Source organism: Erpetoichthys calabaricus, chromosome 17 (genome assembly GCF_900747795.2).
Source record: "Erpetoichthys calabaricus chromosome 17, fErpCal1.3, whole genome shotgun sequence".
Classification (NCBI taxonomy): domain Eukaryota; kingdom Metazoa; phylum Chordata; class Cladistia; order Polypteriformes; family Polypteridae; genus Erpetoichthys; species Erpetoichthys calabaricus.
The window spans coordinates 43036779-43055862 of record NC_041410.2 but is presented as its reverse complement, the minus strand read 5'-3'; the positions used below and the strand labels follow the sequence as shown (position 1 = coordinate 43055862).

Below are 19084 nucleotides of genomic sequence, written 5' to 3'. Positions count from 1 at the left end.
ACACATTATATGTTATTTATTCAGCAATCCAACATTTGCCAAACAAACATCTCATGTGAAGCGCTCATAGACAGACATTTTGTTGTTTCAGTTCTCCCAGTAGAACACCTCAGCATTCTCTGTTACAATATTTTCTCATATCTGTAGCCAGGTTTCCATCCAAGGAGTTTTTGCGAAAAAATATTTAGCGCTTCAAATTTTTTTACCGATATAGCTGATGGAAATGCTAATTATCGATAAAATGTTGTACATGTCGACATAATATTTTTCCTTTTAACTTTAGCGCATAAATTCCATATCGATACTTCAGATGTCGCAAAAACTACATTGGAAACACTTTTTGTCGGAAAAAAGGGCTTTAGCGCAAATAAATGTGTTACATTTTCATCACGTGCAATCAAAACGAGAATGGCGGAGCGGTTTGCATGGTCTGATGAAGAGTTTTTTTTTTGATTAAACGTCGTTATTTTGTATTAATTCAAATTTCAGTTTTAATTAAAAACCTTAAGGGAAGCAGGTTACAGTACTAATTCAGTTGTTATCGCACTGAGAAGGGATGTTGAAAGGTAGGCTCACCTGTACAGATGCGATGTTGCAAACACAGCTGCATCATGGGCACTTCCAGGAGTGCCAACGCAAATGTCTCGTATCATGCACCTGTCATCAACAAGGGCCTGGAGAACAATAGATGGCCACCCTTTGCGATTAATGTAATCGCGGTAGCCTTCTGTCGGGGGAAGAATAGGCACATGCGTGCCATCCAGCGCACCGTAAATCTGTGGCACAAGATGCACCAAGGAATTGCGGTATGCAATTTCATTGGCCTCCGCTACAGTCGGAAGTCTGATATAACGCCGCATTAATTTTTCTTTAATAGCGGTGCACACAGCATATACACATCGATGGACGGTAGTTTTACTAACCCCGAAAGTTTCTCCAACTACTCTATACAGTACTCGGCGCAGGTTGCCAGCTTGTAAAGGGCGATGGCAATCCGCTTTTGGGTTGGAACCGGTGGTCGGTGGCAACCTGTGATGGGCGCAACATCAGGACTGATGAATCCACACAACATCTCAAACGTCGGCCGTGTCATTATAAAATGTTGCAGCCAGAGATTTTCTGTGAAGTGTCTCTCCACCACCTCCTCCCAGAAGGTCTTATTCCGTCGTCTCTCCCATACCCGTGGGTTTCGTCGCACTGGGGTACTTTCTTCGAGCTCTAGGGCTATCAGACAAGCAACTGCTTCATTCGGCTGTCGTCTTCGGATATTATGTACAATTCCAATTATTTGTGAAACTGAAATAACAGTAAGCTGGCAAATTTCAAAAAACTGTCTGAATAATCTCTCCATTTCTTTGTTTCTTTGTTTAGTGGAGGGGGTGTAACGTGGAAAACAAAAGGTAGATAATTTGCGACATACACAAAATTATGTATGGAAACGGCTCAAGGGCAGATTTTTTTCGCGATACAACAAAACTTATGCGACAGTTCGTTTTGGGGGGGATGACGTCATCACGCACACCATTTTATCGATAAAAAGCCAGTTTGATGGAAACAGGCTGGAGACAGCAAATTTCGCACATTTTTTTTACGTATATTCTGTTTGTCGATAACAAAACGTCGCAAAAAACTGGATGGAAACTTAGCTTATGACTTGATTAATGACACTATTTACATTTGTTCCAGGCTCGCTTTGAGGTTCTCCCTAGCCAGACTCTGAATGGATTATGACATTTCTTTATTTGAATAAATTGCACAGTAAAAAGGAATCATTAAATGCTTAAAGATAATCTTTATAGTTTAAGTTCATTGAATTTTGTGAATGTATTAGGCCAGTCAGTTTATTTCAGTGACCTAAATTAAACTTGCGTGTTTATGCTTAGAGGGTTGTCTTGGTACAATTATAATTATACTGTCACCACTACTATAAGCTACTTCCCAGGCTAATGGTCTAAAAAGCAGCAACCCCAATAATATTTAGTTTGTATAAAAGTCTGATTTTCTTTCCATCATTCTCATCATGTAATAATGTGATGATGGGATTTGAAAGGGAAACTTTGTGTTTTGTAACCCAAGCTTTATAAATAAAATGTATATTACCAAAAATATTCAATTTCTCAGCAAAATATGAAATGCAAAAAAAAAAACAAACTTGTGGACTTGCCGGTCCAAATACTTGCGGTATTCTACAACTGGGTCCTGCCAGTACAGCTTAGTTTCTACATATTTTCTGAAGTGTCTCTCATCTCCTTAAAGACAGACATTAACATAAATGGTTAAACCTCCACCTCAGCCTTCTAAAGTGTCAGACTGTTGCTTTGTAGGCAATGTAATCTCAGCTCCCTCAGACTCTTGATTGGATTAAGATTGTTCAACTGTCTGTATGCATATGAGGAAGTGTGGGCATGGGGAAGCTTTACTCTAATTACTAACACTTTGAAGTTAATAGAATAACATTTCACAAATAGAGGGAGCTTCAATAGGGTACAAGTTAGAGGAAGGTGCCTTTGAGAGAACCACGGAAACCTAGAATGTAAAGTCAAAGTCAATGCACAAGAACAGTATGTATTCCCTGTTTTCACATGGGTTTCCGCTAGGTGCTCAGGTGTCCTCCAGCTGGCAGGTTAGGTAGACTGGAGATGGTAAATTGGCCTTGATGTTTCCATGAGATCAACCTGCAAAGGTCTGGCGTCCTCTCCAGAAATTGTTCTAGCCTTGCACCTAACACTTCCAAGGATAGGGTTCTGCTCCTCCACGACCCAGCTCTAGATAAGCAGGTTTGGAAGATGGATAAGCTACATGCTAACTTCAAATTTTTCCCCTGAAGGACATCTGCAAATTCATCAGCTTATAAAATGGCAAGTCAATGGAATTATTTTAAATTCCAAATAGATACTGCTGCAGAACCACCTGTCAATTCCTGTTATGTATTGCGGTGCACTCGAAACTCTTTGCTGGACCCAAACCCCAAGGACCTACAGCTGTTTAAGTAATGTTATAAACTGCAGTGTGCTCAAAACAACAAGGGGAATACTGCTGATAGCGATGGTGACAATATAATCATAATATTACTATGTAGCCCCATAAATTTGTAAACTAATTTAGATCTTTGAAATACTTACTGGCCTAATGTAATTATAAAAATAAATGAAACCGAAGTATAACGATGCGTTGACCATTAACCTATGTCACATACTTGCACATGGAAGATGGTTTACAGGTTCAAATAGTGTCATTTCACAGATCAACTGCAGACCATACCTCCCAGTAGCACTGCCTCTGCTCCTCCCTCTGATGCCATCACTTCCGGCACCATATAACGACACCGTATCTGGGTTAGAACCCACCTCTACAGTCATCACTGCCTCTTCCGGCCTCCAGAAATTCCACATCTTTCTGGTTGTGCAATACATATATGTAAGAGCCAATCTTTAGAAAGTTAAAGTTTGGAGTTAAACTCATATTAATGTTTGCTTAATTTGAATAGAATATACATTTCTTCCATAGTTATAGACAATGGTATAGTCTTTTCCTCCTACAAGTTAGTAACAGATAGAACTTTCTTGCTATAACTGAGGTACAATGTTTCAGTTGATGTTTAGAACAGGTCCCAGTACACAGGGACTTGAAAGACCCATTTTCAGCTTAGAAATGGGATAGGCATACAGTTTTCTGACCGTTTAGAAATGGTTAAGGAACGTTAAGTAATTAGTAACGATTTGAAATGTAACAAGATTTAAGCTTTGAACAGAACTTTTCTTAACAAGAACCTTTCCTTTTTTTTTTTGCTATTTTTAATTTCATTTTTTGTATGAACCGTTTTACTTTGAATTTTAACTAAAACTTTTAAAAACCAAGATATTTTGTCCGTGGGATCATTTCGACGCGTCAGGCTTTTGTTGAATCCCATTTTTTGAGTTAGAGCTGCTGAACTTTGGTAGTTTTGGAAAAACGCAGCTACAATATATATTCAAGAACCTAACTGTTCACCAGTTCCATTTTGAACTCTGTTTTGTAAAGAAATGTTTGTTGTTGTCAACCTGCTTTTTTCAGTATATGGGGTGGCCTTCCCCAAACCTTTTTCTGCCTCCTATCTCTTTTCTATTACACCTATAATTCCCATTTGCTTTAGCTTCAGAAGAGTATGCAAATAAGACAAACTCTCAATCCAGTTCAGCACAATGTCACAGTGTACTTTGAATTACAGTATATTAGCCTTCAGCAATGCATTTGAAGCATACAGCTCCAAGCTGTATTGATGATTTAGTGTTTCTTAAACTGTGTTCTGTGAAACAGGTGTTCTGTTTTCCATTAGTAATATCATAACCAGCTGTACTAAAAAAATTAGCAGAAATCTATGAATAGCCTGAATTTGATGCAATACTGATTGCATCTCTTACCACACTGATCTGAGCTCACCCAAACCAGAAAGCAGAGGTTCTGCTGTCTATAACGATATTTACTAAATGTCTATGTTGTTTGATGCATGCAGTGTTGCATTTTCCACATTTCATCTGGTTGTGTGCATTAACTAAACTGAATACATTAATATTACTGTGATTTTTTTATACCAATACGAGGAAATAACTTGTTAATTTATTTTATTACTACAACAATAACTTAGGTTTCTATTCCTTTTAGCTTCTACATACTTATTTGAAAGTAGATTTTCGACTGTCACTGCAACAAAAGCTAAATATTAAAATAGGCTAAATAGGACACCTACAGTACATTAAAGCTGTCTTTAACAAACCTTGCACCAAAAATTGATGATTTGTGTTATACAATTGCAGCCCAAAATTCAAAGTTTAGTGTAGAAGATTTGTAAGCATGCCTGAGACAAAACAAAGGATAATGCATTGATCAGCTTTTGAAGCACCCGAGTGGAATGTCTTAGTTCATTAGCCATTATTACTTTAAAAGACAAAGTACGTAAAAAAAAGGAAAAAAGAATATTAGAAGGTTTCTAAATCAACAGGTCAGGGTCAGGTCAGGTTGGGAAGCATGCACTGGTATAGCGTGTTGTTGCACCCACAACACAACGAAACAGCTCAAATCCAGGTTGGCACCTCCCCAGGAAGCCTGGTTGACACAACCCTCCGGAAATGACCCTCTATCTGCCACAGCCAGGTGTTATGTGGGCGTCTCCTTGATCTGGCCCAGCCACTCAGGTCTCCAACAACGAGGATCCCGAGAGCCGGATCACCCTTGGGGAATCGCGCCACATAGCTGTAGTGCCATAACTGACACTCCCTCACAACGCAGATAATGTGCCTCATTTGGGATTCCATGAGCAACTCCTCATTCGACACAAAGTCAATCCATCAGTACCCAAGGATTCTCTGAAGAGACACAGTATCAAAGGAGTCCAGTTTTCGTGTCAGTCACTGGATCGCTTCCATATCTCACAACCATATAGCAAGACAGGAAGCACCAGGACTCTAAAGACTTGGACCTTCATCCTTCTACATAGATATCAGGAGCGCCATACACCCCTTTCCAGCGACCTCATGACACCCCCCATGCTCTCCCAATCCGTATACTGACTTCATAGGAAGAGTCACTAGAGACATCAATGCCACTGACAAGGTAAGTGGACCTCTCGACAAGGTCAACACTTTCTCCGCAGACAGACACACTGCTGATGGCTGTGCCTAAAAGGTCATTAAAGGCCTTAATAACCTAAATCAACCTCTTGCGATATATTTTAGTTTCTTAGATGCACAGTTTTACATTAACGTTACTACTATCTTGTGTTTTGGGGTTTGCTGTTTGTTATATCATTCATATATTGAATACAATTTTTTTTTTCTCTCTCTCTCAAGCTTCTGTAAAGTTTTAATTTTCCCTTGAGGATAAATAAAGTATATATCTATTGAGAAAAATGATTCAGTGTATTAATAGCAAGTTATTTTCTTTCTTCTGTATATTGTGTATTAAAAAAGGATAAAGCATTAGACAGTAATAATACGAAGCATAAAATATTTGTGAAAGAGACAGAATGCAGTTGTGTAAATTTTCATAGAATATTTATCTACAGTGTTGATACCATTTTATGGTTTTATCTTGTAATGTGCCCTGGAATGGTTTGACAGGCACAAATAAATAAAATGTTTTATTACTTTTTGCATTTTCTACAAAATACATTTACTTTGAGGTAAGGTTATTATAGTTAATGAAAATTAAAATCAAAACTGAAACTATTATAAAAAACACTTTCGTAACTGAAATAAAATTAATAAAACCAAAACGAAAAAATAAAACTAAACTATTAAAGTAGCTGGAAAGACTAACTGAAACAATAATTTACTCAAAATATTTTTAGTTTTCGTTTTTGAATGAATATTTTTGCTTTTAGTCTTTAACCCTTGTAACTTTTAACTCTAAAAATTAAAGTACTCCACCACGAGCTGCCCACATATATTCATCCTGTGAACAGAAGGCTGGAGAAGGAGTGTGGGTGTTCACAAAGCATTTGCCGTGACACAGAAAGCTGAACATGGGCACGTAAAGAGTGTGAAATATAAAGTGATTTACTGTGCTGCCTTTCTTTGTGCTTGTTTTATATGAAGATGTAATTCAAACACCTGAAACTGGAATGTTCTGGTCAACAAAACCTTTACCGTATGAACAGAAAAATCATGAATGAGTTATTGTTGACAATAATTCTTCGCACAGGAGAAATCATTTTTGAAAATAAAATGGCAATGATTGACTAGCAATTAAAACAAAGTTTCTCGTTTTAACTTTATTTGTGCCATGCTCCCTCTACCCTAAAAAGATTAAATCTTGTTTGTCTGTCTTTCTATGGAATAGTAAGAGACAATCCATTAAGCACTCCACTTGGATGGATGATACATCTGAGGGTGGGATATCTCTGCCAGACCTAAAGTTATATAAATGGGCATTTATCCTTCAACCAATATGGAGCTAGTTAAATCCTCTCACAAACCTAACATCCTGGTTACCTATTGATTCCAACACGGTGTCCCCCAGATAATTCTCTGTTCTTCCCTTTACTGCCCTGAAATTAAAGTTACACCTCCCTAATTTAAGTTCCTTTGTTTAATATCCACTGCAGATTTGGCAGAAAGCGGAGAAGCATCTTGGCACAACTCCAATTTTGTCTCTGCCATACCCCCATCTTTCAAAACCCTGCCCTTTGTATTGGTAGCAGGTCCATCTCTTTTCAGTCATGTGCTGTTTGTGGTATTAGGGTGCTTGGTGGTATTTATAATGACTTTGGCCTCAGAGTATTCAAATTATTCAGGTCCAAGCTTTCTGTTCTTTCTTATTTTTTAACTTCAAATCCAATATTCTCCACCAATAATATTCACATTTTGTGTCAAATATTTGTTTACTAGCCGACGCCCGCCGTAGCATACGGTGTAAAAATAGGAATGGAAAACGGTGAGAAAGCAATTCAGAAATCAAGAAGAAATAAATACTTCTTGAAAGACACAGTGTGCATGTAGAATTTCCGGCCAAGTAGGATTACATGTGAAAGTGATAAATAAATCAGGCTTTCCGAATTTACATACTATGGCCATGGCATCCTGATAGTTTTGTTGCATTTATCTTGGACTTCCTGGAAATGGGGACGGTAATATGGTCATTTTGCCTACACTTACGTTATTTTCAGTGTTTGCTTGCAGTGTGTCTGTATTCAAACACTGTATTGTTCCACGCGCAGATCTTATTGATGTAATCTGAGATAGTTGAGACGCGCGCCCTCTGTTTTAACATACGCATCTATGACGTACTGTTGGAATAGTTTGCCGCTGGAGTGCAAAATACTAAATGTATTCCTCATTGCTAATCTGTACACGTAAAATTGGCATTGAGTAAGCCTTATTCGCTTGGAGGTTCTTTTATCGGGAAAATGTTGTAAATCTTTGTGCCAGCCAATGTCTCCATAAGGGAATAAAGGTGGGTAAACCACAGGATCGCAATTCATATTGAGCGTGGAAATCTGTTTACAGGAGTTGCCTATGGGATAGATGCAAATGTCCCTTTCGGCAGGCGTTTTGCCATCTTCTCTGATGAAAATCAATGCAACATCGGTGTGACATGTCGGGGCATTGTATCATCATAAATCCTGCCTAGGGGTTTCCTTGAAACAGATGCTGTTGGATTGGACTGAGCGATTTCATGCATGTGTTTGTATTATTAAGCAAAGGGGTTGATGGTTCTGAGCATGGAATCTACTGGAGTAGTACATTTTCGAATTTGCTTTATTTTGTAAGCGTACTTTAGTAGCTTGCGCTGTGTCAAAAACATACAACTGTCCATATCCTGGAGAGGTAGAAGTGTTAGCATATAGTGGAGAGATTTGGTGATAAATTTGCCCGTGTATTTTAAAACAGTATGGTCCGTGGCCAGGAGGTTGAGTTATCTATGCACCCATGGAAGCAAATGCTAGAGAAGAGTTGTATTCTCAAATGTGTTCACGATAATTTTTACCTTCTGATGTTTGCTGTGTAAGAAGCTGTTGTAAAGACACAGGTGGCTCCCGCAAAGGTGGTAAAGCTACTTTACCATTATGGCAACACCTCGAGTACTGGTTGGATGTATTACGCTCAGCAGGCCAGTATAGTGCATGACATGGAAGACAACGAATAGGAATCGAGAAATGCCGTGTCGGCTGCATGTGGGCGGGACCGGTTTTGAAGTGGAAGCAGGATGAACCAGAAGAGAAATATATATAAGAGATCCTAGACCTCTCTTTTCTTACCTTGGCTTCTACCCAGCAGAGATTATTCTGGCTGGGTACCATCTCTACTGAACTAATCTTAGCCTCTTGATGGAAATCTTCTGACTTACCCTATGTAAACTTCTGGAAATCCTGTTTTTTAATCTAACCTAATTTGAAAATTCAGAACTATGGATCAATGGATCATCTGGCTCAAATATAAAGAAGTGACAAGCTATTGTGCATTTGATTCACAGCCGGTTTGCAGGGAGTCTGTGCAATACAATTCACCTCAATCCTTAATTTCCCCTTTTCTTATTCCATTCTCCCCTCCGGGCCTTGCAGGGTCTATCTGGCTTCTCTTACCAGTCTGCATGGACATCAGTAAACTTTAATCCTATGTAGACCTTTTTTTATGGTGGCCATGGAAGTAAGAATTTCATTCAGTTGTGTATGTCACACAATAAATTTGATCTTGAATTTCAAATGTGACTGTTTGAACCTAATATCCCAAGATGTTGACAGTGTCCTCCACTCCTGGGCAAACATTATTTTCTGATTCACTTTCTTGGCTAATTTAACACAAAAGTTTCTGAGGTTACTTTGTGCCACTGAAGAGCTTTTTAGTGCAGCTTCAAAAGTTACAGATAAGAGATGAAACAGAGTGATTTGTTAGAGAGGTGAAATGGAATTATTTTTCAAAAAAAACCTGTCCCTAACATTTAAAGCCTCAGTTAAGCAACACAGGAATTTCAGATGCCAATACTTAAAATTAGGTTGTAGTTTGTTTTTTTAAAGCAAATTCCAAATTTTAATACATATTAAATGTGTTTAATGACATATTAACTAAACATTAATACGTGTCAAAAAGGAAACCATGTCAAAAAAACACTTATTCATCCTGATAAGGTTATTGCTTCTCCCAAAAACTAACAGACCTAAACAGTTTTTTTTTTTTTACCAGAGTCATAGCACTCACAAACCAGTAATTTAGCCTGTCCTCCTCACTTGTTCATGTGTTTTTTCATATACTATATGAAGGTGTGTGTTTGTGCTTGAGTGTTTATATGATATATGTACATGTGCTGTACTATACACACACATCTCCTTTAAATCTGTACTAATCTATACACACACATCTCCTTTAAATCTGTACTAATCTGCAACTGTATAAAATGTACAGTATGTTGTTGAACTAATGTTATTTGTAATTAATTCTGTATTCTGTTTTAATCAGCTCCAAAGCTAAAGCTACCAAGCTACATTTTTATACATTAAGTACAGGTGAATAAAAGTGATTCTGATTCAGGTGATTCTAAAATAAGTTGAGTGGCATTTTTTGCCCCCACTTCCTGAAATCCAAAGGCAATTTATAAATAAATAGGGGCATTTTGTAAAACATACAAAATAACATTTCATCGAATCACAACAGTGAACTCCTTCATAGAATTAATAGACTTATTAATAAAAAATGACAAATTAAGCAATGAATAGATTCCATTTCCTTACTTTTTGTTAAAAACAAAAAGCTTAAGCAATAAAATTATAAATTAAGCAGTGCACAAATTTCTTTTTTTTTTGTTTTTTTTAATCAAAAAAACACATTTCATGCAAATCTCCTGTCTCTCTGTACAATACACATAAGTATACTTGTACATTTTAACAGTCACTACCACCTAGTATTTTATGACCGTCTAGCCAAAAATCTTTTTCACAGTGAATTTGCTGGGTTTGACAGTGACCTTGCTCAATAAATTTTTCCCTGAAAATTAGTTGTGGCCAGCTTTGAATAACCCAGCTCCCCATGATGCTTTGCAAGGCCAGTGCAGCATCACAGAGGATATTGTGGAGGGATATCACTACCAGATCTACCCTACCTGCTCAAATTGCATTGTGCATGCACACAACTATCACACGTGTACTGTAAATGTATACCACTTCACAGCACTGTCCAATCTGCTTTGCACATGTGTAAATGATTTAAAGTATAAACATACATGCATGATATCAATACACTACTGGTACTTTATCCGGTATTTTGGTATTTCACCCCACCTGCTTTTAATAAAACTTTAAAAACTGAGTTTTCATTTGAGGGGTACATTAACTGACTATAATGAAAATTTTATGAAAATACTTTGTTGTTATGCAAGCATTCATTCTATGCTGTGTCTTTACTGCTGGATTAAGCATTCAATGCTCCTCGCTATTTAGAGTGTATCAGGTAGTGATAGACACAGCCCCACCACCCCTGAATATATAACATTAATCTCTTGCACACAAGCAGTGTAGGTGCCAATTAGTCATAGTGATATCAGCTCTGGAGTTGCAGAGACAGAGAGAGAGTTATAAAGGTGTATTATGGGCTCAGAATATAATTGTATCTCTGACAGGCACGGCAGCACAGTGGTTAGCACCAGTGGTAGCTGGAGAAAAAAAAATTTGGGATGGCGGCATAGTTTTCGGGGGACAAACTGAAGCAGCACATATTTATTATATAGTGTCTTTCACGTCTATTTATTAGATAGATAGATATGAAAGGCACTATATATCTATCTATCTATATATTTCACATGCTCTCACAGTCCTTATAATAGCGTTAATATACCTCTTGTCCCATCCTGTACCAGACCCATACGTCAAATCCATGCTAAAATGTATTAATACCCTTTCCACCATGCTACCCAATCTGATATTAGCTTTCACATGTCTACTGTATTCCAAAACCTAACTCTGTGACATCCACAGTCCTCTTATTCTTCCCATAACTTGACCTATAGATGTGGAAAAGAACAGGTGCACCTGCCACCCAAATTTTATACTGCACCTGCCCCTAAATTGCCCAATCCTCTGCCAACTTGAGTAATTCCCCATTCTACCAAAACCCACACCATAATGTCTACACTCCAACCTCCATAATCTTCCAATAACGGGGATTCCCATCTGTTGTATGACATATCCATAGCATACATCCAATCCAAATCTTATTCTGCCTCTGCTAATAGAGTGCCCCAGTTCTTGGTCATTTCTACTGTAATACATAAATCCACATCATTCAATCATTACTTCTCTGATTTTTCTCAAGTCTTGCATTCCAGTTTATCATTTACCACACCCACAGAGTCATTCCCACCTTAATTGTATTCTACACTTGCTGTCAGTGTTCTCAGTCCTATGCAAGTTTGCATGCTTAACTCACCTGGGCACAAATTCACCTAGTATGATCCACAGACCCCCCTCCCCCCCCGCACCAACCTTTTTTGTAGTACACCAACAAGTCCAAACTAAATCTTATTCTGCCTTTACAATCAAGATACCTATATTCCCTTGAATATAAATTTTGCCCTTGTTTCCTTCAGCCCTACAAATTTTTCAGTTACTTTTGAATTTACATTAAGCCTACCAAAACAATTTAGCCTCATACTAATGTCTAGATCAGTGTTTCCCAACCTTTTTTCTGTAGTGGCACACTTTTTGTAACCAAAATCACCCCATGACACACCACTATTTTACAAACAACACACACATATATAGTATATTCATAAACTTACTCAACTGCCAAAGAGGTGGGACTACCATAGAAGTCGGTTAAAAAGGAACTCAGAGAGCAGCACTCGCAGACACGGCACTTAGTGAGCACTTTGTTAGCATCTCCAAGCTGTTCTGCACCTTTACCTGCCCCTCTCTGCCTCAGAGGGAGCTCGTATGTCCACTATCCACCAGCCAATGTGAGGCTTGCTGGTGACCACATGCCCAGGGCAGACTGACTCCAGCATCCAGGAGACATGTCCGAGACATGTTTCTCCAACCCCAATGCGTCACTTTTACATTTTCATTGTTTTAATTTAATGTCAAGATGATTGCTGCCAGTTCTGAGAGCTCTTACTTTCAACTGGATTTAGCACATTAAAACAGCGGCATTTCACTGTGGTTCATCAAAGAATTTCTTTCTTTTTCAGAAAGTCAGATCCCTGCACATGACAAAAGTTTTGAAAGCATATAAAACACACCGCACTCAGAATTTTTCACTACACAGTCATTTATCAAAGTTTGCCATCAATGTGTGCATGCCCAGTGTAGGTGAAGGTCTATGTCACTTGCATTTTTGGCTTTTCAGTATGGACTGAGATCCTTTTGAAAATGATGTAAAAACTCCAGTGTTGATGGAGATTGCTTTCGTTTAAATAATCCATTTTTAAATAAAACAGTGGTAGTGTGGACATAGCCTTAGTTTGAAGAAGTGTTGGGGGAGAGAGAGGAAGAGGAGGAGTGTTCAGAGCAATCGGACAGGAAGGAACACCATTGAAGTAAACGTTGTTACTGTAGTATTCAGGATTTGTATGTGACTTCTCAAGGACAGCAGTGGCTGTAGGTTTTCATTCCATCTACTTTCTTAATTAGTGACCAATTAATGCTGCTAATGGAACATATTGTACTTGTTTACCTTGTTTCTAACTGACTTGCTTTTTAAGATTCAGTACCATTATATATTTTTTCTTCCTTAACTGTCAAAGTATAAGATGCAACAGCCTATATACAACGGACTTCCAATACAACTCGTATTCCTGCCACGTGCAAAAGTTCGCTGATGACACTGCTATCGTGGGCTGCATCAGGAGTGGGCAGGAGGAGGAGTATAGGGACCTAATCAATGACTTTGTTAAATGGTGAGACTCAAACCACCTACACCTGAACACCAGCAAAACCAAGAAGCTGGTGGTGGATTTTAGGAGGCCCAGACCCCTCATGGACCCCGTGATCATCAGAGGTGACTGTGTGCAGATGGTGCAGACCTATAAATATCTAGGAGTGCAGCTGGATGATAAATTAGATTGGACTGCCAATACTCATGCTCTGTGCAAGAAAGGACAGAGCCGGTTATACTTCCTTAGAAGGCTGGCATCCTTCAACATCTACAATAAGATGCTGCAGATGTTCTATCAGACGGTTGTGGCGAGCGCCCTCTTCTACGCGGTAGTGTGCTGGGGAGGCAGCATTAAGAAGAAAGACGCCTCACGCCTGGACAAACTGGTGAGGAAGGCAGGCTCTATTGTTGGCATGGAGCTGGACAGTTTAACATCTGTGGCAGAGCGACGGGCACTCAGCAGGCTCCTATCAATTATGGAGAATCCACTGCATCCACTAAACAGTGTCATCTCCAGACAGAAGAGCAGCTTCAGCGACAGACTGCTGTCAATGTCCTGCTTCAGTGACAGACTGAGAAGATCGTTCCTCCCCCAAACCATGCGACTCTTCAATTCCACCCGGGGGGGTAAACGTTAACATTATACAAAGTTATTGTCTGTTTTTTACCTGCATTATTATCAATCTTTAATTTAATATTGTTTATTGTATCAGTATGCTGCTGCTGGAGAATGTGAATTTGGGATTAATAAAGTATCTATCTATCAAAGACAGCCAGAAGATAACCAGCTAACTTGATTTCTTCTTCACTCGTGTGCCCATCATGCAACATTGGTTTAAAAAATATTAAATAAATAAAACAAAGTGAAGGCCTGAGAAATATCAACCTACAAAAAAGGTTAAACAGAACAGTTACATGAAAATACAAATAATGTACTGTAAGTCAAGACAACTATCATTAAAGACTTTTCAGAAAAACCTTGCACAAAACAAGGAAGATGCCAAAACATACGCTATGAAGAAGACAGTACTGTTGAACATATGAAAAATACGCTAATCAGAATTTCAAGTACTTATCAATATTTAAATATAGATAGATCAATAGATAATTTGTTCTGAGGGAGAAATGTGTCTTTTACAAAAGCTCTTTAAAGAAGTAAATTAATTTAGAAACAAAAAGTAAAGCAGTGAGAAATACAGAACTTCCGTAAATGCTACTGCTTACACAGCACCAGAATCCCTGGATATTCACAAAAAAGCTGATAAACTGCATACTGCTACTATATATTTCTAAGAATGCAAGTCTTTAAATAACAAATGACAACTTCAGCCTTAGCCACTATTTCCTGCAAATCACAGATCTCTACTCTGAGTCATAGTGGAAAGAAATAATGAAGGATTTCACAATCCCCTTCTAAGGTCTTATAATTTTCAAACCCGCTTAATCCAGGCCACGGTTATTGGGGTTCAGGGGGCTGAAGCCTATCCCACTTAGCAGAAGGGTACAAGTCCACTGCAGGGTGACAATCCATACACAAAAGACACATACCATTAATAAAATGTTTCAGAGATGCTAATGCAATTACAAAGGTTTCCATAATAACCCATGATAATTTAAATGACTAATTCAGGATAAGCTAAAGGAGTTGAACATTAGGACACTGAAGGACTGGTTGCTGGAAATGGCCTTGAAGTCACATGTGGATAATAAATTAAAACTCATCCATTTTAAGCAGTAATAGCCATTAGCAAAATTAGAAATGTCTTGTGTGTTTATTTAAATTATTTTAATGGATCTCCATAAAACAGATATGAATTTCTATCCGGGTGTGTCCAGACTGAGTGGTAGACAGTGTATGTTTTATATATATATATATATATATATATATATATATATATCTAAAGTATCCTAAAAGACAGTACCTCCTTCTTAAATACAAAAGATCTCTGACATCAAGCCACTTTTACAGTGCCCAGCAGATCCTCCAGGCTTTTCACAGTCAGACTGGAGAGCACAAAAGTTGTTTTAAAGAAATGCTACACATTACCGTGCATATAATATTTATAGCCTCCTCAATGCACACAGCATTTGTATTGAAACAATTTGCCATTCTTGCATCTCTGGCCAATTGCACACTATGCACATCTTCTAAAGACTTCAATTAATATGTGAAAGACAAAATGCAGCAAAACTCTGAAAATGGTGTTGCATTAAAAAATATTTGCTCTCAAGCTCTCCCCATTGTCTCTGCCCATTTTATTTGTCAGTCATCTGTCACTCTTTTTTGCAATACAGATTAATAAAATAAATTAAGAAATGATGTATTACACACAGAATGGAGATTTTGTTTGTTTGTTTATGCAATAACGTAAATTTCCTGATGAACCTGTGTGACAATTGTCCTGCCAAAAAAAAAAAAAAGGCCTTAGAACATGTGTCGGGCTCAGTATTAGAAATAACAGACTTGACAGAGCAGACATAGAGTCAATTACATACAGTTAAAACCAAACTATATACTACTATATACTATACTGTATGTTCAAAAAGCTATAGTGATTTAAAATTGAAACATAGTAATAACAACTCATCATAGGAAAAATATCCTACAATCTCCAGCCTTCATGAAGTATACCTTTTTAGCCACTTGTCTCCCTCTTCTTCATTCTGGCCATTTTTCCTTCAATCAGTTGAGGGCTTGCCACCAACTTACTTGCCAATTCTACATCAAAGAGCCTCTGAGCCCCACCTCAAGGCAGCACATAAAGCTGGACCCTAATGTCACTTTCAGGGTGAACTCTACATGTGATCTAAGAGCATAAGGGATGATATCCTTAGTGTCCTTGCTTCCCTTAACATCATAAAAGAATAGGACTTCATGGCACACCCATGCTGGCCATTTCCCAAGAGATGCAGCATATATCAAATTGTTTTCAAACTGTGTCTAATCTATCAGTCCAGAGATTTTGTCACATTTTGTACTTCCTTTATTCATCATTTTGCTTTCAGACAGGTCAAACAACTCTGACAACTGCTCACTCCAGCATCCTGGAGAAGTATAATTTGTTTCCATCCAGGTCTTATTTCTCTCCTTTTAAAACTGGCGCCAATGACTCTGGCTATTCTGGGGCATTCTGCACACACATAGGAAATAATCCCCTGGATGAACCAGGCTGTCACAGTTGCATGACTATGCAGTTTGCCATTGTCAGTGTATGTGTGTCTCTTATTCATAGTCAGGACCTTGTACTGCACTGCCCCCTCTTTCACATCCCATTATATTGTTTGCCCTCCCATTTGCAACCAGGTCCTCCACTGTACTAGGAAGGAATCAAGTTTTGGGCATGCCAATTACAATATCTGAATGATTTTGGCCTACCACACTAATAAAACTGGATTATTGAATAGAAGGAAGCAATAGAAGTACCTCCTTTTATAGCAGGAGGTGGGGGCACAACCAAGAATTAATTTTATGAATCATAATTCCATCTATGATCAATCAGTTGGAACTATCAGAAAATATATTGGGGGGGGGGGGGCAAACCTGAAATCTTCCCTCGCGTATTTTAAACAGGGGTACTTTGTAATACAATGGTCAATTTAAGATGTCGTTATTAATAGATAGTTAGATACTTTATTAATCCCAAGGGGAAATTCACAATAGCAGTAGAAATGTAAGAAAAATAAATCTCGTCAGACTTCACGGTCAAGGCCCCCTAAAAGTCTGGACTACAGCTGCCCAAAATTAGGATGCTTGGCTTGAAACCCATCCTAGCACTATTCTGTGAACTCGTACTAATATCACTATTGTAACAAACAAAAGAACCCATTCTAAACAAGCAATAACATCTACACCATATGAAAACTGCTGCCCGTAGCAGATTTTTTTTCAAGAATTAACTGGACACTTTACTATTCCTCGTTATCTACCTCTTTTTAAACATAATATATATATAAAATTAAAATGAAGAAATGCAATTCACGTTTGAAAATTTTTCCTAATGTTGAGAATCACGTCAATGCACTCGCAAAAAATTACAATGTAAAAAAACTGACTGGGCAGATTTAGGTTATCTTTTTCAATAAACTTTTGTTAATGCCTCAAGGGGTGCGCTTCCCTACCCGGCTTACGTAGTCTAAAAAACAAATGCACGTGCCAAGCGAGCCATTACAGATGCCAAACCGCTAATACGGGGATTTATTTAGATTCGCTATACATTTTTCTAATAATGCTAAGTTTCTATATGTACTGTACAATTACAGAAACGGTACATTAACCAGTTTTTTATAAAAGACTGGCACGAGAAACAAGTTTGCGAAAGAAATCTGGTGCTCGGACGAGAGACACTTCAGAGTCATGCCGACAGACAGGGGAAATTGTACGCGACGTTCTTGTTAAAACCTACATGCAGATAATCCAAGTAAACTGAAGTTTTGTGTACCGACCTTCCGCTGAGGAGAGACAGAAAATAATGCCGGCGAAGAAAAGCAAAATGTGTGGTGATCGAAGCCAGCGGCCCTTCATGTCTGGTACTCGAGCTCTTCTCGCTTGTGACTGCTTCGTTCTGCTGCTTCCTCCGGCTGCGACTGGAAGGCAGAACAAATTGGTAGCACCCAGTGTGCCTGTCTGCCCCCTTGTTTTCATCCAATTAGAAACTCTAAGCGCAATCTGCCGTTGTCTTCCGGACAAGCCGGGTGTCGTCGCGCAAATGCGTAGGACAGGATCTGGCGGCGAAGGCTCCAAAGAACAACAGAATAAGAGACTGATAAGAAACTCGGAAACAGGGCTTCAAACGTTCCCCTCACAAATCCTGTCAATCCTTAGTCCTGATATACATATTATAAACATTTGTCTTTTGGATCCTGATTCAGATGTTTGCACTGATTGATAACTATCAAATAACAACCTAAGGAAAAACACGCACATCACAGCCAACCCGATGTTAATAAAGACAAAACTTTAAAAAGTAAGACAGTTTTATTTTTGTATACTTAACACTAAAGTTTCTTCCCGTCTTTCATCTTGATCTTTGTTATTCATTACTGGAGAAAATCTATCCATCCGTTATCAAGCTTTGTAACAGTGAGCAGGATCCAACTTGTATTTTACCTTCTTTGATGATAAAACTGTGCTTCCAAAGGAGAGAAATGTTATTGCAGGCCCTGTGCAGCTTACATAGAGTTCATTCAAAATCATTGTCTATCTTATCTGACATGAACAAAAATTTAAGCCATTGTTGATCTAAATACATTTTCATGATTTTCATGTACATCATTTTTGTTTATACTGGCTAGATAGTTGAGTATTTACCTTACACACAAACATTTTTAGAGAATCACTTACCATAGTCGTTTGAAGTTTTCTCTCAGGCCAGTAAATGTTATTAACAAAACAAAGCCTATGCCTCAACTGCACCAGTCTGCAGTCCTAACAAGAATAAATAACTATTAATAAATCTGAGGTCCAGTGTTTTGACTGTGTTGGAAATAACCATGAGCAGATAGTTAGTGATGCAACCTATCGAGGTGGGGCTGGGCCACCATAGGCGGCCAGGAGGGCACACCTCTCCAGTATAATATATATCCATCCATCCATCCATCCATGTTGGGCCCACCCTTATTAGCCATCATCAATGATTCTATTAGTTCGGGAGTTGCGCCCTCATTTTTTAAATATGCTGCAGTCCGTCCCCGTTTAAAAAAGGCAGAATTAGATCCTGGAGTTTTAGCCAATTTTCGTCCAATTTCCC

At 38.3% G+C, this 19084-nt stretch overlaps 1 protein-coding gene across 4 annotated transcripts in view; it reads right to left on the bottom strand.

The window, feature by feature from the left end:
* LOC114667240 (EGF-like repeat and discoidin I-like domain-containing protein 3) overlaps positions 1–18039 on the bottom strand; it is a 742682-nt gene extending 724643 nt beyond the window's left edge. For 2 of the 4 annotated variants that reach the window (XM_051920824.1, XM_028822465.2), the window contains exon 1: positions 17781–18039. In XM_051920824.1, coding sequence (XP_051776784.1) covers positions 17781–17979 — 199 coding nt within the window. In that variant the 5' untranslated portion in view covers positions 17980–18039. The remainder of the gene's footprint in view (positions 1–17780) is intronic. The other 2 variants (XM_028822464.2, XM_028822466.2) reach the window with 2 other exon arrangements.
* Positions 18040–19084: the final 1045 nt, after the last annotated feature.